At 45.3% G+C, this 25,317-nt stretch overlaps 1 protein-coding gene across 1 annotated transcript in view; it reads left to right on the top strand.

The window, feature by feature from the left end:
• The window catches only part of RSU1 (Ras suppressor protein 1), a 208,856-nt gene that overhangs the window by 22,395 nt on the left and 161,144 nt on the right, over positions 1-25,317 (top strand). Inside the window, exons 3-4 of the mRNA XM_065871300.1 lie at positions 2,126-2,176; positions 21,942-22,062. Coding sequence (XP_065727372.1) covers positions 2,126-2,176; positions 21,942-22,062 — 172 coding nt within the window. The remainder of the gene's footprint in view (positions 1-2,125; positions 2,177-21,941; positions 22,063-25,317) is intronic.

Here is a 25,317-nt window from a genome sequence, read left to right as displayed (position 1 = left end):
ACACGGCTGTAAGGTAACCCTGCTTCACGCAGTTATATGTAGGGGTATCGATGGCGTACGTAAGTAGGTTAAAAATAACGGACACCAGAGTTCTCGCTGTTAGAGAAGGGAGTTAACAATTAGGAGACGGAGAAAATGAGAATGAACCATGCAGTGTTGTATTGGAATCCATCTATTGGTGTGAACTTGGGATTCAAGTTCAGATGTGTGTGTGGGGGTGGGTGGGTGTGTGTATTCTCTAATTCTGTGCACTGAGAATACTGAGCCCCCAAATAACAATGAGCACATCTAGTGCCCAGATTTTGGCTTGTAAGTACTATTTTCCACAGAATCAGTTCATTGGAGAAATGGCTGATTGATTCCAAGCCTGTGGCAGCCAAAGTACAAGATGAGCTTGAGTATCTCTTGCCAGAAAGCAGGGAAGTCCTCAGTGATGGGGACGCGTCAGAAGGACACTGGGACGTTTGGTGAAACTTGGGGGCTGAGGATTAGATGGTAATGACGTATCATGCTCAGTTTTTGACTTTGGTGATTATGTTGTGGTTTTGCAGGAAAATGTCTTTGTAGGAATACCCTAAAGTTTATGGGACATCAAGCCAACAGCTTAATCTCAAATGGGTCAGGGCAGAAAAGCAGGTCTTTGCATTGTATTGTGAACTTTTCTCTAACTTTGTGGGAGGTTGAACAAAAGAAAAACACTCAAAAATTGTGGTCAACGATGATACATACGTTTTTCAAGGATGCTGGGGTCCAACCCTGAGACCTTCTTGAGAAAAAATATTTGTCTTATTATTCCTTTATGGAAAAAACTCTGTTGCATTAAAATAATGCATTAATAATAATAATAATGCATTAATGCAACCCTGTTGCATTAAAATAACGTTCTTATAGAAAGAATATTGGAAAAATTTTTTTAAATTTTTAAATGTTTCTTCACTAATACATCTGCGTTTAAAATTGTAATATAAAGTATACTGTATAATGTATACTGTATTTAATTAGTATATTTAGTATATTGTTTAAAATCATTTAGATTTTAATTTATATATAAATATTTAATTTATATAAATAGGTGTGTGTATATATATAATTTATATATATACCCACAAAAATAAAATATACATATAGCTTGCTGACCACGCAGTGAAGTTTTAGAACCCAAAGTAGAGGGCAGGTCACTTTTTTCCATCTGGCTTTTTTTTTTTTTTTTTTTTTGTGGTACGCGGGCCTCTCACTGCTGGAGCCTCTCCCGTTGCGGAGCACGGGCTCCGGACGTGCAGGCTCAGCGGCCATGGCTCACGGGCCCAGCCACTCTGCGGCATGTGGGATCTTCCCGGACCGGGGCACGAACCCGCGTCCCCTGCATCGGCAGGCGGACTCTCAACCACTGTGCCACCAGGGAAGCCCTGTCTGGCTTTTTTTTTTCCTTTTCTTTCTTTTCTTCTTCTTCTTCTTTTTTTTTTTTTTAAGTGGATCTGTATGTATAGTTTCTTTCTTGGTAGTTGGAAAAACCTTTTTTTCTTTTTAAAGCAGATCTGATCTTTTTCAGCAGATTAAGCCTCCATGATAATGTTCGAAATTGGTGAGCAATCTACTGGTGCTTTGAAATGTCAACCAAAACTTGTAGAGAGGAACTTGTGGAAGGTTCTTACTGGGATCGTCTGAGAGCCTGTAGCAGCGTTTTGGGGTTGACCGTGGGCTCAGGGGCGGTAGGGTGATGTGGTCTCTGTCTCGACGCGATGGTTTGTTTAAGCATGTGGGGAAGTGGGGGAGGAGCTGTCCCTCCCCGGGCTCTGGGCCAGATCTCCTGACCGGTCCCCTTAGTGAGATGGGCTCTTGAGGCTGGACCACTGGGCCAGGCCGCCGAGCGGCACTAACCGGGCCTTGTCGTGTTTGGCCCTGCGACATTAATGCCGTCAGTGCTGACTCGCTCTGCTGTGCTAATTGCATAGCTTTTCCTGATTTGGTTTAACATTGAGCAGACAGCCTTCTGTGAACCCCTGCTTCTGTTTTTTCGAGCGATAACACTCCAACCTGGGAAAATAACTTAGCACTTCACCTTGTAGGAGCGTAGGTGTACTTTGGGCACATTAACTGACTGTGATTTCTCTTTTTTCTTTTACAGTCACCCTGTCCCACATCACACAGCTGGTCCTCAGCCACAACAAGCTAACGAGTAAGTCAGCGCCGTCCTGTTACACAACTTCTGATTTTTAGGGACTGTGGCGGTACTGCTGATTCTTCTGTCTTCCTTTAAAGACACTAGTGACAAGTGATTATTTAGGCAAACCGAGAGGTTACTTGGGTGACACCAAGGTACCTGAGCAGATGGTGGTCCTGTATTTTGTAGTTTGTTCTATTTTGAGGATTCTTCCCTATCATGTGTGTAAACGGAAGAAAGACAGTGACATTGTCTGGAAATGGTCCCCTTAGGGCATGGTAATTGCTGCAGTGACCTGAAATGCCGAGACTTTCATTATTATTTCAAAAATAACTTATCAAAAAGAGGAGGGCTTCCCTGGTGACACAGTGGTTAAGAATCCGCCTGCCAGTGCAGGGGACATGGGTTTGAGCCCTGGTCCGGGAAGATCCCACATGCCGCGGAGCAACTAAGCCCGTGCGCCACAACTACTGAGCCTGCGCTCTAGAGCATGTGAGTAGCAACTACTGAGCCCACGTGCCACAACTACTGAAGCCTGCGCGCCTAAAGCCCATGCTCTGCAACAAGAGAAGCCACGGCAATGAGAAGTCCGCGCACTGCAACAAAGAGCAGCCCCCGCTCGCTACAACTAGAGAAAGCCCGCGCACAGCAACGAAGACCCAACGCAGCCAAAAATAAATAAATTAATTAATTAAAAAAAAAAGTTAGAATAAGAGTTCTTTGCTTTCATTTATACTTTCTCCTCAAAAGGGGAAGATGTAACTGTTGCTATACTTTTCTTCCCTGCTTGATGGGGGGAGAAGAAAAGCCCAAAGTTGTAAAAATTATGTAGACTTGCATCTGCGTTTTTCAAGTTCTTGAGTCTGGTTTCCAAGGAAAATTGTCCTGGGCATTGGCAGTGGTACGGTTAACATATAGTAGATTTCATACCTCTTTGTAAAGCGTATCTTCTGTGAATAATTGTGGGCCATTTTATTTATTTATTTTTTTGTGGTGCGCGGGCCTCTCACTGTTGTGGCCTCTCCCGTTGTGGAGCGCAGGCTCAGCGGCCATGGCTCATGGGCCCAGCCACTCCGCGGCATGTGGGATCCTCCCGGACCGGGGCACGAACCCGCGTCCCCTGCATCGGCAGGCAGACTCTCAACCACTGTGCCACCAGGGAAGCCCGCCATTTTATTTTTAGAGCTGTGACTTTAAAGTTTTTAATGACAGGGACCCACTCTGCCATCTGATTTCTAATTGACGGTCACTTCTTTGTGCTTGCCATATTTCCTGCAGACTTGAATGATTTTTCTAATCATGTGGCCGGAACTTGTTAGGGAGCTTTCCACGTCCAGTGAAACGAAGCAGAATGTCATGTTGAGGGATTTGTGTCGCGAATTTATGTGTGTGTGTGCGTTATATACAGCTTGAAGCAATGTCACAGAGCTGTTGATCACTGAGAATTGAGTGGCAGGGCCCCCTCATGTGTAGCAGACAGGCATATGAGTTCATTTTTAGCAAAAAGCACATGTTTGTATGGCAAGGGCAGAGGGGCACAATTGTCATGTTTGCGTATCGGGGGCTCCAGCAACTGAAAGTGAGGCTGACAAGTCACGTGTGATCGTTATCGTAACAGGTAATAGGCTGCCACTTTCCTTGTTTTTGTAACAAACGGTTCTGCTCCTCACTGAGACCCCAATCCCAGTTCAGAGGGGATTTGCAGTTTGTTTTGGAGGGGGGACTGCATGATCCCTAAATTACCCCAGATTTTGTGAGCAGAAATTCCAGAAGCTGTCTGTCGTTGAGCTCGTGAACGTATTTCTTCGTTGCCAAGCTTACTACTGTTGTTACATCTTGTATCATCATCAGAGCAAAAGTTTCCATTTAAACAAGAAAGCCAAACATGTTTTATTCCTATTATACCATTAATTCGTCTGGTCCTTAAAAAGTCTTTCAGGTGGTTGCAGTTTATTACTTTTTAAATGTCCACAAAGAGAGAAATCTCAGGGATCAGGGGATCAATTTGTCTTTCCGGGCATGCAACATGAGATTAATGTGGGTAGGCATAAATACAGTTAGATTGTGTCTGCTGCTAAAGAGGTTCGCTGTGAATGGATGCACACTTTTTCTTTCTTCCTTTTTTTTTTTTTTTTTTCTTCCCCTTTTCTCCCATTTGAGACACTCTTGACCTAATCCAGTAAGCTCTAATTAATTGTCTTGGTAAATTCTGTTTCAAGCCACTGTGAGTGGTGTCAGTGACACCCGATCTGTTCCATCCACTAAGGTCAAATTATCATCTTTTACTGTTTTTCTGGCATTTAAATGAATGGCTTTGCTATGGTTTTTCCAGTGTTTATAGTAAATATGTCCATTTGATGGAAATATAAATATGCATTACACGGAGGTGGGTGTGCCCACCCTCCTGTCACTTTTTATTGTAATCAGTGTCTTTCACTTTCCGTGGTCTTTAACGGGGACTGGCTGACAGCACCGCATTCAAACTCAGACTCAAAAGATAAACCCCTCAGCACTGCTTTCATCTTGAAAAAGTATGTGTGTTTTTCTCTTCGTGTGCCAACTGCACTGTCGTGATGTCTCCTCTTGTGTACTTAGGGAATGAATCACCAGCTTCGTCACACTGGGACCTTGATCTGGGGGCAGCTCTTGACTCCACGGACCTGAGTTGGTATCTGTAGGGCCATTGGAACAGTGTAGCACTCGCACCTTTTCATGCTGGTGGTTTTGACATCAATGGGTCCACTCAACGCAGTACGACTGAGGCCATGTGGAAGGGGGAAGCGGGCTGATGACCCCTAAATTCCCCAAGATTTTGTGAGTGGAAATTCTTGACGTTTTCGACACAAGAGTTCGTAAACGTCTTTCAGAATTGTCAGTGTGATCGCTGTTAGAGGTTCCTCATTATTACAGCGACACGACTGACGATTAAACCTGGGGCTTGGGGCCCTGCTGATGGATTTTGGTGCGGTGATTGCGGGGTGACCCTGCCGGCAGCAACTTGCCCACGTGCACGTTCCCGCGATGCACGGAACGAGTGGGAGGCCGAGTTGCGAGTGAATCTTTTCCTTCTGCGTTTCTGCTGTGACTGGACAGGTAGCTCTCTGGGCACCGGAAGGAGGTGCTTTTCTGGCTTCAGAGGAAAGCTGAGGTTCTGACGCCAGGCTGCCCCGCCCCTCCCTTCCTCCCTTGCCTGCCCCCCTCCCCACCCTCCGCCTCCACCCTCCGCCCACCCTCCTCCCGCACCCCTGCCCTCCAGGGCCAACCGGAACTCTCTCTTCCCCCAATGCCTGTTGTTCGTAGACTCTCGACGCCAGCATGGCCCTTCCTCGTCCTCCTGTTGCTTCCTGTTCCTTCCTCTCCAGGTATATCTTAAGCTTTGTGGAAGGCAGGGACCATGTCTTGTTCTTTTTTTTTCCTTCATATTTATTTATTTATTTGGCTGCGCCGGGTCTTTGTGGCCGCCTGTGGGCTCTTAGTTGCAGCGTGTGCACTTCTTAGTTGTGGCATGTGGACTCCTTAGTTGTGGCATGTGGGCTCTTGGTTGTGGCATGTGGGCTCCTTAGTTGTGGCATGTGGGGCCTTAGTTGTGGCATGTGGGGCCTTAGTTGTGGCATGTGGGGTCTTAGTTGTGGCATGTGGGCTCTTACTTGTGGCATGTGGGCTCCTTAGTTGTGGCATGCGGGATCTTAGTTCCCCGACCAGGGATTGAACCTGGGCCCCCTGCATTGGGAGCACGGAGTCTTAGCCACTGGACCACCAGGGAAGTCCCTCTTATTCTTCTTTAAGGCCTGATGCTAAGTGCACAGCAGCTTCCCAGTCATTCCTCATAGAAAGCAACAGTGGTTGATGGGAGGGGGCAGACAGAGGACCAGCAGGACCGGAGGCGGGGAATAGCTGGCCTCCGTGAAGTGGTCAGTGTAGGAAGCTGATAGTTTCCTCAGGATCAGCTGGTTAACGGACTTGGTTAGCTGTGACCACTGCACACTTCTGTTTCTTAACTACTTATAGGCTCACTTCAGATGTGCTGAACTGTGAGTGCTCTAAAGAAACAGAACCTCAGGTCCTAGAAGTCGCTGTCTGTGTCCCCTTCATAGGGGCCCTTTCATAGGTAAGGGGTGATGTGCTGACGTGGTACAGGCAGACCTCGATTTACTGCCCCTGGCAGACATTGCGTCTTTGTGGGGGAAATTGAAGGTCTGTGGCAACCCTGCGTCGAGCAAGGCTGTTGGCACCCTTTTGTTCCTACAGCATTTGCTTACCTCGTGTCTCTGCATCACACGTTGGTAACTCTCGCAGTATTTCAAACCCTTCACCAGCAAAAAGACGACAGCTCGTTGAAGGCTCAGATGATGACGGTTTGCACTTTTTTTTTAGCAATAAAGTACTTTTTAAGGTATGTACATTGTTTTCTAGACATAATGCTTTGCACACTTAATAGATGACAGGATAGTATAAACATAACTGTTACCGGCACCAGGAAGCCAAAAAGTCGTATGACTCAGTTTACAGCAGTAATCTCTTTATTGTGGTGGGTGGTCTGGAGCCAAACCTGCATTGTCCCCAAGGTGTGCCTGTGCTCCTCGGGGACACCTAAGGACCCACGGTGGGGAAAGCGGGCATCATGACCACCCATGGGTGCTTTTTTCCACCCAGCGACCCTTGTGGGCTCAGCTGAGTTTCACTCCTCCAAAGGGAAGTGAGGACCTATACTATCCCGTACCTCCGGGTTTGGAGCCCGCTCCTCTTTCACTTAGTTTTATGTATTTAAGGTCCCAAATGATTTACTAATATTTTCATACAATGAATTGTAGGTTAAGTGTCTTGAAATTAGGAACCCCGTCGTATGCTTATATATATTGTACCATCCCACAGCAGTGCCAGAAGCGTGCAGAACATGAAACAGACACTCAGTTAATGCCGGTTGATTAGTGGCTCGGTAGGTGGTACGTTTTGCTAAGTCCCAGCAGTCCGAGATGATAGACTCAAGGGCTTGCTTGCTCTCAGTGTGTCTAAGATGGGGGCGCAGCATTATTTCAAAGGTGATCTTCCTGTGTCCCTGCTCTCCTGCCTTGGTGATGACCCTCCCTTGTAAATAAGCCAGGGTTAGATGAGTCTTTTTCAGTCTACGCCTTATCTGATCCCTGGTTTTTATGGTATTTGGGAGTTTTAGCTTTGTAAATGTTTTTCTGCTTGTTTGCAGTCTTAAAGAGGAATTTCTTTCTGAGACAACCATTTTAAGACTTGTCCACTAGAGGTCACTGTTGGGATACGTTACTTTTTTTTTTTTCCTCCTCATTTTGTACTAAAAGATTAGAAATCAAATTTGTGTTGTCAGACGAAATTTTTTTGCAAGTTTCTCGGCTCTGTCCAACAGGGATGTTACTAATTCCATTTACATAATGCAGTTTTGCCATAATTAATGTAGATAAGGAGGTATGTTATTTTTCTGTTTGACTCCCAAAATTTAAGTATACATTCAGTGTCACGTGTCATTTTTAGTGTTTATTATGGCTGCTTTCTCATGTTAGAAACTTTTCTTCCAGTCTGTTTAAAGTGAGAGGATTTTATTGCCTTTTATAGTAATTTTCGTATTGAGTATATATGAGACTTTTTTTCTCCTGTGGAAGAAAGAAGTTTAAAATATGTATGTATGTGACTAGATTTTAATTTGAAAATAACCGTGCATTTTGTGCTTATTTAGACTGATTCTTTTACTGAATGCCACTGTGTAGGGAAGAATACTATGCATTATGAAATGGATTACATTCTGCGTCGCTGATAAAACAGTCTCTGAGCACCAGTTTTTCAATGTGATGCTTTTCTTAATTTGAAAAAGAATTGTATTCTTACAGCCAAACCTATGTACAAATATTGCCGGCACCTTAAATGTGACAACAGTATTTATTTTCGTTTTGTGACCCATGCACGTTAAGGACTAAACCCTCATCATTTTCTGCAAGATGCAAAGGAGGTCTTTTTGCTTTGTGCAAACACTGAACAACCAGCTCTATGTAAACCTTTCATAAGGGTGGGTCTCTGAATGTAATTGTTTAGTTTTACACTTTGAACTTTTAACTGTCATGTAAAACATTCTCTTGAGATATTAGCAGCTTTGCCAGCCATAACTGTGACCCTGTCTTGTCATTTAATGTGTCGGAAATGGCTAGGCAGGCAGTAAACCTAAGTGTGATGGCAAAACTGATTTCTTTTTTTTAACAGGCTATTTCTTATTAGCTATAGCTTATATATGAATTCAAAATTATAATGAACAAGAAAATACTAGGGTATTTTCTTCAGTGATTTCAGTAACTTCTTTATAAAGATAATATTCTAAACACATGGAAGCTAATATAATGTTTTAAGATTTTATGCATATATATATATTGATAGTATCTCTACTGTACGTCTTATTATAAAGGAATTAAGGAACATGTTTTGCATGAAAATATGGCAGTCTCAAAATATGCAGGTCCAATTATAACGAAGAAAAGTGAGCAGTTTTTAAAAAGCATAATAAACTGAAACCCCTTTCGACAGACATAATAGATTGTTGAGATGATTGAGAAAAATTAACTGTCCCAACTTGTAAGAATGACCTTCACCAGTCTTCCAGCACCTTCCTATTGCCAAGTGTCTAGTTATTTCCTCTTTCATAGATTATTTGTCATGCCTTATGCAAAAGTTCTTGTGCATGGCTTGTATGAAATTAAACTATGAGGGAGAATATGCAAAATAAATCGCCTCTCTGTCATGAATTTACCTTGTGACAGTATCAAAACAACTTGCTGTTTGCATTTTAACAGAGTACAAATGTATTTATAATACAGAGGCTTTGATCAATAGCTTATTTTTTTAATTAGTGCACATTCATTAATTTGTTCCTGTGCCATCATTTAAAAGATTGGATTCAAAAAATGTATACATAGTATTGAGCCAGACGGCTATTAATCGAACAGTATCTTTCCGATGGTGCCACTGGTTAGGTACCATTTAAAAAATCGCCTGTAGTTGGGAGTTTGTTATTTTGGGTTTTAGTAAAGAAGCATGCAGGGCCGTCACATGGAAGCATCTGTTGGCCCCATGGTCCAGAACCAGCACAGTCCAAGACCAGCGGGTGAAGTTGGAGAAGGTGGGTTTCGATGCAGTTGTATCCTCCGCTTGGACACTTGTCATCCTCTGATCCCTTTCATGTCAGCCCCACCATCCCAAATGTACCTACTCTAGAATTCCTCTTCTTGGAGTCCTGCCCTGTGCTACGAGGAAGCAAGCTGAGGGTAGTGTGTTAATTCTTCCACAACAGATTTTTAAATGGAACGACTTCACTTATGGGAATTTCAGAAAGGTGGCAGGCTGTGGAGATCATTATGTGCGAGCTGATGGAAACTGTCACTTTCCAAACCCTAGCTCACCCACCATGGGGAGCTGATCTTGGAAAGGGTTTCTTTTACTATTTCTTTAAAATTTAAAAAATTTAAAAAAAAATTTTTTTGGATTCTAGTTGATTTACAGTGTTGTTTTAGTTTCTGCTGTACAGCAAAGTGAATCAGTTACGCATGTACATATATCCTTTCTTTTTTAGATTCTTTTCCCAATAGGCCATTACAGAGAATTGAGTAGAGTTCCCTGTGCTATACAGTAGGTCCTTATTAGTTATCTATTTTATATACAGTAGTGTGTATATGTCAACCCCAATCTCCTAATTTATCCCTCCCTCTGTCCCCTTTGGGTAACCATAAGATTGTTTTCTACAGCTGTGATTCTATTTCTGTTTTGTAAATAAGTTCATTTGTACCGTTTGTTTTAGATTCTACATATAAGTGATATCATACGATATTTGTCCTCTGTCTGACTTACTTCACTCATTATGACAATCTCTAGGTCCATCCATGTTGCTGCAGATGGCATTATTTCATTCTTTTTAATGGCTGAGTAGTATTCCATTGTATATATGTACCATATCTTCTGTATCCATTCCTCCATCAATGGACATTTGGGTTGCGTCCATGTCCTGGCTATCTTTTACTATTTATAATAGAACCCTCAAACGGAATTTATCTACTAGCAGAAGTTTCTATATAAATCATCTGCTGACTCTCTCTTCTAGGTAATGTGTGTGTACATGTGTATCATGGTGGCGGGGGGAGCAGAGATTCTAAAAGGTGCAATACTTGGTGATATACATTCTTTTAGAGCAGTTCTTTTTTTTTTTTTTTTTTTTTTTTTTTTTTTTTTTTTGCGGTATGTGGGCCTCTTGCTGCTGTGGCCTCTCCCGTTGCAGAGCGCAGGCTCAGCGGCCATGGCTCACGGGCCCAGCCGCTCCGCGGCATGTGGGATCTTCCCGGACCGGGGCACGAACCCGTGTCCCCTGCATCGGCAGGCGGACTCTCAACCACTGCGCCACCAGGGAAGCCCTAGAGCAGTTCTTGACATTTCATAACTCACCTTTTTTAAGAATAGGGTGAAAGCCGTGTCCATGTTTCCTAGAAAATCGCACATAATCCTTATAATTTCAGCAGGTTTGTAGATCCTGTTAAAACCATCCATGAATTTTTTAGGGGCGCGTGGAGCTCAGATTTAGAAACCTTGAGTAGGGGAGGGATAACATTAGTATATTTGCAGTGTGGATACACCAATCCTGTATCTTAGAGGGGGTGTTTCCTGGAAATATGTGCAAAACTTCAAAAAGGTGATTTTTAAGGCATGTGAAACTCATTCTTTTTATGATAGCTTTTAAAAAGTGCTCATAAGCTCCATCTGATTTACATGCTTCAACTTAAATTTTATGAAATAAGAATTTGTAATCTACGCGGGCTTCTCACTGTTGTGGCCTCTCCCGTTGCGGAGCACAGGCTCCGGACGCACAGGGTCAGCGGCCATGGCTCACAGGCCCAGCCGCTCCGCGGCATGTGGGATCTTCCCAGACCGGGGCACGAACCCGTGTCCCCTGCATCGGCAGGCGGACTCTCAACCACTGCGCCACCAGGGAAGCCCCTAGAATTTGTAATCTTGAGTGACACACACATGCAGGCAGACCTCCTTTTATTGTACTTTGCCTTATTGAGCTTCACTGATACTTTGTGTTTTTACACATTGAAGGTTTGTGGCAGCCCTGCACTGAGCAACTCTGTTAGCACCATTTTTCCAACAGGGTTTGCTCACTTCGTGTCTCTGTGTCACATGTCGGCAATTTTCACAATATTTCAAACTTTTTCTTTATTATTAAATCTGTTATGGTGGTCTTTGATGAGTGATCTTTGCTATCACTGCTGTAACTCGTCAAAGGCGCAGGTGATGGTTGGCTCTTTTTAGCAATAAAGTATTTTTTCACTAAGTTAAGTTTTTTTTTTTTTTTTTTTAGCAATAATGCTGTTGCACACTTAATAGACTACAGTATAGTGTAAACATTTGTACGCACTGGGAAACTCACTTTATTGTGGTGGTCTGGAACCGAACCCGCAGTATCTCCGAGGTATGCCAGTAGTGTGTGTGTATATATATATATGTTTTCTTCAACTCCAGTAGAACACTGAGAAAGCCTTTCTCTTCTCAGTTTTTCTTTCCCGTTGTCAGTCAGCGTAACAGGACGGAACACCGCTCTGATACAATGGACCACGAGTTAACAAACTCGTCGACCCGTTTTCTCCTGCTTTGGATCTGAACTTTCTTGTCTAACCTTCGGCTGTGCCTTTAGGCTTTTCCCGCCTGTGTAGCCTCTGTTGCAGTCGCCTGATTCCTCGCAGAAGTGCCTGCCCGTCTCTCCCAGTCGTGCCCATCCTTCCAGAAGCTGAGACGCGTTCTCATCTTTCTCCGCAAAGCCCTTCTTTCCGGCCAACTGTGCGGGGACTAAAGGATAAGGTGTCCACAGCTTTTTCGCTTCGAAAGACCACATCCCCCAGAGACCGTGACCTGAGTGTGAAAGGAAGGGTTGGTTTTGGAGGGCTTGCTCTGTATCTGGGGGGGCAGCAGGCTTCACATGGTTGAGGAACCTGAGCTGGAGGTTGGGGGCCTCACTCTGGCTTTGAGCCTCTGTGCTCCCCCTTCCTTCCCCTGCTGCCTCCCCCTGACGATGTCCGTGTGCAGTAACGCCCCGCTCCAGGGAATCTCGGAGCTCTGTGGACCAGACATTGGCCCTGGACCATCACTTGTTCAAACAGAAGAGCAGGGAGCCTCCCCAGCGTTAAAGGCATAGTCATGATCAGAAGGGGAGTTGACAGAGGTACAGTGTGGGTTTTCCAGCCCCGGGAATCTTCCTCCACCCCCTTTCCTTCTGCCTCTTGTACCCCTTCATCACCACCGGAACGTAAGGCAAGGAAGGAAGAGAAGCAGCCCTGTGTGGCTGCCCTCTTGCTGAAGTCATTCTTTTTTTTATTTTTTATTGAGGTCTAGTTGATTTACAGTCTTGTGTTAATTTCTGCTGTACAGCAAAGTGATTCGGGTACGCATAGATATGCATTCTTTTTCATATTCTTTTCCATTGTGGTTTATCCCAGGATGTTGAATGTAGGTCCCTGTGCTCTACGGTAGGACCTTGTTACATATCCATTTGCTGAAGTAATTCTTAATTGTGAAAGAAGACGTGAACTGTTGGCAAAGCGCTGTGTGTGTGTGTGAGAGAGAGGGAATTGGATTTGTCCAATCTCCTTCTTAATAATTGAGGATTGAGAGAGTGTGTGTAGAATACTACATTGTAATAATTTTTAAAGTTTAAGAGCCTGGATAGCTCTTTCTGTGTCCCTGAGCCTGCTTTCTGCATTGATGGATTGCAATGTATTCAGTGGTCTTTTCTTTCTCACTCTTTTCCGTGTTTCCAGACTTCTCAGGCATCTTTGCTAGAGGACGGAACCTCCACCCTTTTCCGGTCCTTCACTGGGTGTCACCTCCTCCCAGGCCCTTGAAGGTCACTGCCTTTCCACTTGGTGCTACTGCTTCAACCCAGCTCCCAAATTAAAGCTATTTCTTGATGTCCTGCTTGGTTGCTGCTGTAGCCCCTCTGCGCTGGAGTGTAATTTCGCAGGTGTGTTCCTAAAAGAATTCACGGTCTGGGAGGACACCTGAAAACTGCATGGACCGTTCCTTCTGGGAACTTAATGTAAGATTCAGACATCAGCTAAATTTTGCATCCTCAGAGGAACAGAAATCCATGCTTGTCAGCTTTTTAGAAGATTTGTTTGGCTATGTGTACACACTTTTTAGACCCCAGGGATAGATATTTTTGCATGTTAGACTTTATACTATAAAATCTGCCTTACTGCTTGCTTGTAAGTTTTTCCCGTAATTTTTGTATACTTGATTATTCTCACTGTTGCTGAAAAAGTGGGACCATTTTTTTTTTTTTTTTTTTTTGCAGTAAATTAAGTCAGGGATAGTTTTGGTTACTAAAACTACTTGAGCTGCAGAATCTTACGGAGGCCCATGATAGGATACACTAAGTATGTCCTTCTGGGTGTGGGTGCTCGGTAAGTACCGTTGATTAACGGAAAGCACCACTCTTGTCACTTATGCTAATAATATTTGGGGCATCTTGGCCATTGTTGGGTGGCTATTTAGCTATTTCATTTTTACCTTGAGGAACATGTAGATCCTGTTAAATGAGAATTTGCTTTACTGTTCCATAATCTTGATGTTTTTAAATAACCTGTAACTCCCCTAATTCAGTGCTTTAATAGCTGCTCTGGGGGAGATCCCGTAAAACCTATAAAGCTGGTTATCATCAGTATACCTTTGAACTTCAGATTCTTATACTAAGATATAATTAGTTCATTATCCACCTCGCATCTTTGGCCAGAAAACAAAAGTCATTAATCACTATAGGTACAAATGACCTTTTGTTTTTGCATATAAAATTCTGAAGAGCGTAATTATTTGCAAGAGTGAGGAGATTCTTCTTTACATGCAATCGTTAAAATGGCATTCAGGACGGTGATTCCTAATTTGCTGAGAGAATTGGCATCTATATAATTAGCCTAGACATTACCTCTGTGGTGTGAATAGACTAATGCCTTCCAGCTAGTGTAGCCAAGGATTAAGAGGGCTTTCCTTTTACTCTGACCAAGAATGGCCCAATTCAGATTTCATATAGTTTGACATTTCATATAGTTTCTGTTACTTTGGTGTCTTCCCACCAGGGTGAAGGGGGATGGTTGTTGGCCAATGTCATATTCATCAAATATTGGGGCAAAGCAGTGTTTGCTTTCACCATTTCTTCTCAAATGGTGTTCTTCCCCCACTGGCCGCCTAACAAATAATCTCACTCATTTTCATGTATGCTGATGTTTTCGGTCATTTTTCTAATAACTTCACTGCAGCAGTGTAACTCAGGGATCAGCGTAATGGGCCCCATTTGAATTTTCTTCTATCCTCCCTTCATCCTTTGTTAAAGAAATTTCATACAGCAGCAGAAACATGTAACAATCTGACTGGGCATTTTTATTTGTTATGACGACAGACAAAAATCTCCAATTTTTGTTGGCTACATCGCATGGCTTGTAGGTTCTTAGTTCCCCAACCAGGGATTGAACCCGCACCCTCGGCCGTGAAAGCGTCGAGCCCTAACCACTGGACCGCCAGGGAATTCCCTCAGATCTCCTATTTTTAGTATAAATGTCAGGTTTGGGGAAGCAGTGCTATTGGATTTATTTTGTTTTACCTTATCCCATGTGGGATCTTTGGTCATTGTTTGGCCCGTGGGTCAGGGGCACTTTGGTGTTCCTGGAAGTGAGCCCGAGATGGTAGCATTTCACCCCTGGCAATGCAGGGCGTGTGCCCATCACCGGGTTGTGTCCTAGTCTCCGTCTCGCTGTGGGCCGTGGCTCCCATCAGGTCCCTGCTCTGAGGCTCCCTCTTCTTGCACATGGGGCGGCCGGCATCCCACTGCTTTCCCATGAAGGAGGCGACGGCTGAGCCACTAATTTGGGGTTTCAAAGAGGTATGCGGGCAGGGACCCCTGGTTTCCACACTCTGGTCTAGTTCTGCTCCTTTGCAGGAATCGTCAGAGCCGAAACCAGTCTGGGTGACGCTGTAGGAAGAGCTGTCAGGGGAGTTCAGTGGAGACGGTGGGGAGACTTCACAAGAACCTCCGTGTGTTCCAGCAGCTTCCGGGCTCCCGGCAGCTGGGGCCTGCTCTCTTCCTCCCCTCTTGTAGCTGAAGGGGACCCTGTTTTCAGCGCCGACCAGATGGTTCTAAAGACCAACGCGTGACCCCCCGGCCCTTCCGTGGGCTGCATTCAGGCGAGCGCCTGTTCTTCTGGGTCGCGTGGTGCCTGCTGCACCCAGAGCCCGTCATCCTTCACGGTTTAGTTTCTTTGCCTCGGGGGCCACAAGATGCTCTTGCCGGATCGGCTGCAGCCCAGCTGGGTTGCCTCTGCCATCGCTGCTGCCCACTGTTCTGCAGTGACCCACAGGGTTTCCAAGGCCAGAGGTACAGCGAGTGGTACCTCGCCGTGGGAGCACACGCGGGTGTGGTGAGCTGCTGCTGGGGGACTTGGTTTCGTGGACTAGGGGATTCGGTGCTTTTTCCCCCTTGAGCGTCATCCGTACTACCCCGCGCTGATTTCGCGGGAATGGGCTGTGTGGGAAAGCAGACGGTGATGGGAAGTGGTTTGATTGCAGCCCCCAGGTTGGGAGCTTTCGCCACCGGAAGTGTCTTTCGTTTTTGTTTTTTTCCCATTTTATCAGCCCCCAGTCTCAGTAGCTCACTGGGGTAGCAGAGGAGTCCTAGCTGGGATCCGATTGGTTATTATTCCTCATGAGTGTGTGCCGTGAGGGACGTACGTATTGGATTCATGACGTATTTTCATGTCACCGCTGACTTTAAAGTTTTCTGATCCAAAATAGGGTTCCCAGAGCAGCATCGTCGCCACCCCCTGGGAACTTGTTGGAAGTGCAGGTTGTTGGACCTCACCCCAGACTACCGAGTCGGCAACTCTGGGGTACCCCCGCAATATGTGTTGTAACAAGCCCTCCAGTAACTCTGATGTACATGAGGGTTTGAGGTCCACTGCTTTGTTTATTTATTTTAAAAACTTTACTGGAGTGCAGTTGATTTACCGTGCTGTTTCCCGTGCACAGCAAGGTGGTTCAGTCACACATGTGCACATATTCATTCTTTTCTAGATTCTTTTCCCATGGAGGTTATTACAGAATAGTGAGCAGAGTTCCCTGTGCTCTACAGTAGGTCCTTGCTGGTTATCTATCTTATATATAGTGGCGGGTATGTGTGGTCATCCCAAGCGTCTGGTTTATCCCCGCCACAAACACACACACATTTCCCCTCTGGTAGCCATAAGTTTGTTTTCAATCTCTCTAAGTCTGTTTTTGTCTTGCAGATAAGTTCAGTTGTTTCTTTCCTTCCTTCCTTCCTTCTTCCCTCCCTCCCTCCCTTCCTTTCTTATTAGTTTCCAGAGGCCCCCTGTGTTAGAGCAGTGCTGTCCAGCAGAAGTTTGCAGTGATTGGAATGTTCTGCATTTGTGCTATCCAGTATGGAAGGCACGAGCTACATGTGGCCGTCAAGGTCTTTAAATGTGGCTGCTGTGACCAAGCACCTGAATGACTGATTGTATTTCATGTCAACTAATCTAGGTTTAAATTTATTTATTTTTATTTTTTTGCTGTACGCGGGCCTCTCACTGTTGTGGCCTCTCCCGTTGCGGAGCGCAGGCTCCGGACGCGCAGGCTCAGCGGCCATGGCTCACGGGCCCAGCCGCTCCGCGGCATGTGGGATCTTCCCGGACCGGGGCACGAACCCGCGTCCCCTGCATCGGCAGGCGGACTCCCAACCACTGCGCCACCAGGGAAGCCCGGTTTAAATTTATTTATTCTTCTTCTTTTTTTTTTAAATACCTTTATCCAGTTTCCTCAGCTCCTACCCCACCACCTCAGGACCGCTGGTGACCACAAATCAGATCTCTTTTGCTTTGAGGTTTTCTGGTGTGTTTTTGTTGTTGTTTTGTTTTTACAGATTCCACATGTAAGTGAGATCATATAGCATTTGTCTCTCCCTGTGTCACTTACTTCACTTAGCATAATGCCCTCAAGGTCCATCCATGTTGTTGCGCATGGTAGGGTTTCCTTTTTTATGGCTAAATAGTATTCTGTTTGTGTGTGTGTGTGTGTGTGTGTGTGTGTGTGTGTGTGTGTGTGTGTGTGAGAGAGAGAGAGAGAGAGAGGGAGAGAGAGGGAGAGGGAGAGGGAGAGAATGTCTATGTATCACATTTTCTTTATTCTCTTGGCTATTGGGAATAATGCTGCAGGGAACATGGGATTCAGATACCTCTTTGACATAGTGATTTTGTTTTCTTGGACTAAACATCCGGAAGTGGAATTGCTGGATCATATGATAGTTCTATCTTTAATTTTTTGAGGAACTTCCATCCTCTTTTTCCCTAGAGGCTACGCCAACTTACATACCCATTCTAGATTGATTGATTGATTCATTGATTTATGCATTCATTCATGCTGCGCCTCTTGGCATGCGGAATCTTAGTTCCCTGACCAGGGATCAGACCCATGCCCCCTGCAGTGGAAGCGTGGAGTCTTAACCACTGGACCGCCAGGGAGGTCCCCCCACTCTAGCTTTAAGTTGAAATAGCCACACATAACGTGGCTGCATCCTGGCCCGCCCAGCCCCAGAGCATCTCCTGCTGTTTATCATTGTGTGAATTAACTCCTAAAAGCCTTTAAGAACATATGTTACTGATTGTGCGATGGTTAATTGTATATTCTAGAACAAAATGCTCTTAGAGCGAAGCTCCAATTGCTACAACGATAGTTGGTTTAGGTTCTTACGTTGGAGAAATGGTTGGCTGCTGTTAGCTAGTGGGGGAAGCATGTTCCGGAAGGTGACATTGGTTTTGTGAATACGTTTCATCTGTGCAGCGTCCGGCGGCCGTACCTCTCCTGCATGTAACCGAAGAGGACAGATACATGTCCTTTTAGGAGGAGTTACGCGCTGTTCACGAGTAACTGCTGGGTCAGTGGTTCTTAGGGTTGGACCTCTGGTCTGTCTGCTGTGTCCATCCAGTGCCTCCTGCCCCAGGGAGCTTTGTAAAGAGATGTTCATGGAGATCAGGCGAGCCCCGTTTTGCCCGCCGTCCCTGAGCCCCCCAGGCACTTCAGGTTTCCTGTTGTGGAACCACTCAGAAACCGTGCAGTGGCTGATTGCTGAGTCTGGGCCGGTACATGGTTCTCTAGAAGAAACTCTAGAATAAATTTCAGGTTGTTAGATTGAGAAGGACTTGAAGGAAGAGAGGGTCTTCCTGGGCTTGTTAGTCTGAATAATTACAAATGCCAAAAGATACGCCGAGATCAGTCTCTGGGCATACGTAGTTCCTGGGGGACGTGACGTCATCTTTGTCCCCTTTTGCAAAGCACAGCAGGCGCTCTGGGCCTAGAGCATCCCCAGCGGTCACCGATCCTCTGACCAAAGCAGAGAGTGGCATGTAGGAGACAGGGCACACCTGAGAGTCCTTAGGGGCCTTTCTGCAACCTCCTCTAGCAACTGAATTCTCAAAATTGAAGCCGCCATCATTGGTTAGACAGAAAATGATACTGAATTCTGTGTCATAAGCAATGTTCTGCATGGCTGAGCTTCCTAACTGAGGGCCCCGTTTGTTGCATTATTTAAACCCATATCATTGATTTTCACAATCCAGCTCTTCTTAGAATCCTAGAATGCTACAGCCAGGCGGAAGGGAATGTAGAAATGGTCATCATCCAGTCTTCTTTTTTTACTGGAGGAAACGGATGCCCAGAGAGGTTGTGAGTTGAGTTAAGGACACACAGCAAGTTCAGGGCTGATCGGGGAGTACAGAGCCAGCCCGGGATGAGCAGGCCAGGCCTCCTGTGTTCTTCCATTACATGGCCCCTCTGTTTCTTTTGTGGACTCAGCTCCTTGTTGTCTGTAGGCTGCGTGTGTACTGCTGGGGGGTCATGGTCAGAAGCTGGACAGATGGATGGAAAAGGAACATTTCAGATGCATGATAAGAAATATATTGATGCTCACTGCTTAGTTATATTGTATTTATTTTTTTATTTTTGGCTGCATCGGGTCTTCGTTGTTGCACTGGCTTTCTCTAGTTGCAGCAGGCGGGGGCTACTTTTCGTTGCGGTGTGCGGGCTTCTCATGGCGGTGACTTCTCTTGTTGCGGAGCACGGGCTCTAGGTGCACGGGCTTCAGTAGTTGTGGCTCACGGGCTCTAGAGCGCAGGCTCGGTAGTTGTGGCGCACGGGCTTAGTTGCTCCGTGGCACGTGGGATCTTCCTGGACCAGGGCTCGAACCCGTGTCCCCTGCACTGGCAGGCGGATTCTTAACCATTGCGCCACCAGGGAAGTCCCTGCTTAGTAATATTTTAAAATGCTGCTTCTTGCTAGCATGTCACGTAGCTGTTTTGAAAATTCCACCAGGATATTCTGACTGGTGACACATTGCTGCTCCCTTTTTATAATAGCTTCTCGTAAATTGTTCGTGGATCTGTGTATATGGTTTAGTTACTGCACAGCTGTTACTCATATTGTTAACTGGGTATTTTTTTGGGGACAGTTTTGTTGGGATTGGTTTGCTTTCCAAGCACTAGACCTGTCTCCATTGATGACTCTGATACCCCTTCTTTTGTAAGTTACTTTCTTTAAATAGCATGCCTCTGTTACTTTATCCCAGAAGTATTGAAACGCTAGGCGCTAAAAGTTTACGCCTCTGTGCACAAAATAGCCTTCTCTAAATGTCTGTTGAAAGAGCAAAGGTTATCCCATCCAGACAGGTCTGAAGGTTAATTTCTTTTGGATTTAACTATGGCAGGGGAGGGGGCTGGTTTCTGTAGTTTAGGAAGACTTAGCTGTGTAAGTTTTTCCCCTTCTCATTTGAATCGAGTCTTTAGCAAAAAATTCACATGCACCAGAAATCTGGGAGAGGTTGAGTAAATCGAATGTGGGGTTATTGTTTGTGTCCACAAAACAAAGCCCTAAATCACATTTAGCATAATTTGTGGTTTTAAATTGGACTGATTTAGCAAGGAGAGTGAAATAATCTCTCATCCTGTCAAAAAAGGCGATACCTTCGGACCAGCATTTAATTGCATTGGCAAAGTAACTTCAGGAAGGTGGCAGTAATTCTGGCTGCGTTATTCTTGGTCTGTGGTTAAATTGAGACCATCATTTTCTCCTGGTCGCACTAACTTTCTTTATTGCTCTTCAGACTAATTAGATGAATGCACAGGGAGAGAAGCTTAATGGTAGCTGGAGGATGAACAGGGAAAGGGTGAAGTTTCTGAGCAGGGCTGTAATCATCTGTAGATTTGCACTTTACACACTTCAGGGTCCAGGTAGAGAGAACAGGTAAACAAACACCTAGAAACCTAGTAGGTACAGCCTGATGAACTTGTTTGCGGTCGTTTACACAAAGTGAATACCATTCATTCCCGCAAAAGTGTGTTATTGATGACACAGCTGAAGACATATGCTTTTGCAGCTGTGTCGTACAGATAGGGCTCACCCACATTCACGACGCCTTAAATATCTCAGGTGTCTGTCTGGAAATGTTACGTGCACCTTGGTCGTGGTTCTAAGTAAAGTGCCCCCAGGTTTCCCCAGTCTTCTGGGGCGCCCCTGGAGGGGGGGTGTTGGGATGGGAAGAAGATGTACTGACATAAGACACAACACTTTCTTCTCTTGTACCCAAGGCCTTTGTCCATGGTTTCAGTTACCTGAATAGTCTTGGTATTAAGAGTTTACGTGAACCGTGGATGAGCTGGTGGCCCGTGACCAGTGTTTGTAGAAGGACTGAAGCAGCAAATGGGGTAGATGAAGTACAGTCTGTTGCAAGGCTTTCTGCTGAGAGCACTTTTGAGGTAAAGGTGCCTTTGGCTTTTACATTTGTATTGGCAGGTGTATACTCTAGGGAGGGAAGAGCCTTTCAGCTTCCCTATGGTTTATAAAATAAACCACTCTTGACCAGTAGACTCATATTCATATCATACTACTGAGTTCACTTTTAATATGGCTGTATAGCAGTGCCGTGATACGTTGCTAACCTGATACAGGGGTGTGTGTGTGTATTGAACGACGTGCAAAGGCCAGAGGCCAAAATCAGAAACTAAGTAGGTTGACTGTTTCCTCATTCACGGTTGAGTTTAAAAATCATTGTGGTTGAGTCCAGTGTTAAGAGAACAGCTCTTCGGATAACAGATTATTGAAACAGCTGATGATACATTACTCGGGAAGGGATTTGGAGTTTGCTGACTTGCTTTTGGTGGAGATGTGAGGAAACCAAAAGGAAGAAGACAATTAGTAGTCATTACATGACAACAATAAAAGTATAATTTTACATCTAAGAGAGTAAATCTTAAGAGTTCTCATCACAAGGAAACACATTGTTTTCCTTTTTCTTTTGTACCTATGTGAGATGATAGATGTTCACTAACCTTGTTGCGATAATCATGTTTTGTGTAAGTCGAATCATTATGCTCTACACCTGAAACTTACACAGGGCTGTATGTCAGTTGTATCTCAATAAAACTGCAAGGAAAAAAAATTAAATAAAAAAGTAGAAGTATATAATGCTCTGTAATGTTCACTTATAGACTGTTTATGGCCCAGAAATTCTCTTCTGCCCTTTAAAGAAACATTTCTATATCTACCGGGTGGTGAGCTACTACCTAAGAAACACCTACAGAAATTAAGTAAGATGTATATACGTGAACAAGATGGTCATGCTGGAGTTTCATCTTTCTCTCGTTTGAAAGGAAAACAAACGTTCCTGCATTCACACTCAGCGTTTCTGTTTTCGTAGCTGTGCCACCAAACATAGCAGAACTGAAGAACTTGGAAGTGCTTAACTTTTTTAATAACCAGATTGAGGAGCTGCCCACGCAGATCAGCAGCCTTCAGAAACTCAAACACCTGAACCTGGGGTGAGTCTCCTGAAGGGGAAGGGAAACTGAGAAGAGGAGGGGCTTAAAAAGGGGTGTGGCCAAGGGCGAGGGCGGGGTTTGCCATTTATAGGATTACATAGGAGAAGCTGATTTCTAATTTCTTTCTGTACTTTAGGTTTTTAAAAAAGTTTTATTGTTTTAGTACATCCTTCCAGTGGCCTACATTAGTGCATATCTATTCGCGCACTAATTGAGAAGCTAATTGTTGCAATAAGGGAGTCTTTTTTTTTTTTTTTACTGTATTTTGTTTCCAACAAAATTTTATTTCCGTTATGTTGACCGGGAAGGGACCTATTTGCATAGCCAGCAGGAACTGTGCAGACCAATTGTATATGCTTTATTTTTTTCTCTCTGTGTAGTGTAGAAATAGTGTCCAAAGCACCTTCCTTACCTACGGACGGGAGGATACATTTCCCAACACTGCTTCATTGATTCTTACAGTTTTTCTTTTTTACAGTCGAGATGTTATAATCCCGTGTCTCTCTTTATACAAAGGTGAAGAGAGGAGTTTTGATTCAGCTGAGGTTGCAGAATCAGGGTGCAGTGAATAATAATAATACCTTGTGTTCTTACAATGCTTTACAGTTTTCCGAGTCCTCATACTGGTATTTGACCCTCTTAACAATTGGGAAGGAGGAAGGGCAGGCATTACCACCGTCATTTTGTGGAAGGAAGCCAAGCCCTTTCCAAGAGGTTAAGTGACTTACTGCTGATTGCCCCTGAGCTTAGTTGCTGAGCTCGGCAGAGAACCCCATTGTTGGGGGGGCCATGCCTTGTCCGTCAGACACCTAGATGGCACCCAGAACTTGGACTTACTGAATTTCAGCTTCATTGTTGTAGCTGTTCAAGGAAACTGCCCACTCTTGCCTCATCCTCCGTGTAGAATAATATATTCATTAAATTATAGACACTAAGTGCTGTGATTCCATTCGTGATTTACATGGCGTGGCTATAGACGCGGGCCAGGCATTTATCAATTTACTAGGAAGCAATCATGAAAAAAAAATCATTCATGGACTGATTTTTAGTTTATGTTTTTCCACCAGGGGTCTGGTTAGACACCCTTAATTTGCGGTTCACTCTGGTTGAGAGATGCCCTTTGTAAGCTCCGTGAGCATTCTTTTCTCCCAAGGTCTGAGGGGAAGTTGGGTTTAGAGCTTGATATCAGATAGCTTTTTCCTCCTACAAATAGAGAGACTGTATACCCATCTGGCAGAGCAGAAAAGAAAGGACCCTCCGTTTACATCTCTGATTTGAAAATTATGAAGTCCTAATATTTCATTTGCATATAAGAAAGAAGCTAAGACAAGATGTATGTAGTAGACATGTATTCTTACTGTTAATCTCCTTATCATTTACTAAGTGAGTTAATAGTTATAGGTAAGGTCCAAAATGGCGGAGAGTCGACTTCCACTAGACCTTGAGCATCAGTAAATATCATTGTAACACATCAGCTAAATGACACACCCACAGGCATCATGGTAGTTCTGAGGCGGACCATAAAAGGCCGAAAAGTGGGCGGGGCCCAATTCCTGGAAATCCCCGCCCCTTCCCCCAAATAGGTGGGATACACTCCCACTCATTAACCTCTGAAATTACCCACCCCTAAAAAAACTGACAACCCCGTCCCCTGGCGTCTCTTGCCTTCTGAGATGACCCACACTCTGTCTGTGGAGTGTGTATCTCCCTGAATAAACCTTCTTTCACTAAAAAAAAAAAAAAAAAGTGCTAGGAATAGTACCTGGCACATAGTAAGCCGTACCTGAATGTTCACTTTTATCATCATCATTTTATTTATGGGTTCATTTATCTCAGGACTATGTAATTGCCTTTTTTTTTTAAAAATTTATTTCTGGCTGCGTTGGGTCTTCGTTGCTGCGTGTGGGCTTCTCTTGTTGGCAGAGCACGGGCTCTAGGCATGTGGGCTTCAGTAGTTGTGGCTCGGGCTTCAGCAGTTGTGGCTCTCAGGCTCTAGAGCGCAGGCTCAGTAGTTGTGGTGCACGGGTGTAGTCGCTCCCTGGCACGTGAGATCTTCCCGGACCAGGGCTCGAACCCGTGTCCCCTGCACCGGCAGGCGGATTCTTAACCACCGCGCCACCAGGGAAGCCCTGTCATTGCCTTTTCTGCATCAGGAGCCTTGTTTGTTTGGGGATCGGTGGTGAAAGTCACAGTCCCTGGCCTTCAGGATGGAGGCAGAGCGGCTGTCGATGAGCAGGGCCGGGGTGCAGCTGGCTCGCTGAGTGTGGCAGTCGGAGAGAGCGACAGGGGGCACGTTAGCCTTCAGGTGAGATTCTCGGAAGGGTTCCTGCAGGGGGTCGTGTTGGAGCCGAGACTCAAGGCTGAGAAGACTCACAAGGAGGGGACGATGTCTCCGACTGCAAGCAGGACTTCCGCTTCAGGAGCTGCGAGTTGCTTGGGGTCACTGAGTGTGAAGGGTGAGACGGGGGGAGGTGAGGTGGGAGGCGAGGCCAGGCAGAGAAGCACACGGGTCTGCTGTGTGTTCCATGAGCGCGTCATGAGCTCTCTGCTCTGTGCCAGAAGCCGTTCAGGTGCTGGCTGTCCAGCCCTCAGGGAGCGTACGTCACAGTTGGGGAAACAGCCTGTAGAGAAATAAATGTCTGTCATGGCAGGGAGTCGAGTCCTAGTGGAGGGCGTGTGTGTCAGATGAAGGAGTTCTGGTCTCGCCCTGCCGTTGGGGAGTGTGCACAGGGAAGCAGCGGGCATGAGACAAGGTGAGATGATTTTCGTATGAAGATCACGCGGAGGAGAGGTTAGAGGAGACCCGTGAGGCTGCCAGGTTAGCGTTCCTGGTGAACTAGGGCAGGGACAGTGAAGGCGGGGGAGGGATTTTATATGAAAAATAGATAGAAGTGGTAAAATCACCGAGGCAGTACGGATGGGATGGGATGGGATGGGATGGGATGGGATGGGATGGGATGGGATGGGATGGGATAGCTGATATAGAGGGATGGGTGGAGACAGCTTTGAGGGGGAGATAATGAGCACAGGTTTTGGTTGGCTGGGTTCAGGACGCCTCAGGACAGAGTTGTAAACTTTCCTCTTTTTTTTTTTTTTTGCGGTACGTGAGCCTCTCACTGTTGTGGCCTCTCCTGTTGCAGAGCACAGGCTCTGGACGCGCAGGCTCAGCAGCCATGGCTCACGGGCCCAGCCGCTCCGTGGCATGTGGGATCTTCCCGGACCGGGGCACGAACCCGTGTCCCCTGCATCGGCAGG

Source organism: Phocoena phocoena, chromosome 2 (genome assembly GCF_963924675.1).
Source record: "Phocoena phocoena chromosome 2, mPhoPho1.1, whole genome shotgun sequence".
Lineage (NCBI taxonomy): Eukaryota > Metazoa > Chordata > Mammalia > Artiodactyla > Phocoenidae > Phocoena > Phocoena phocoena.
Note: the sequence above shows the minus strand (reverse complement) of the source record. Positions and strands in the feature narration are given on the sequence as shown.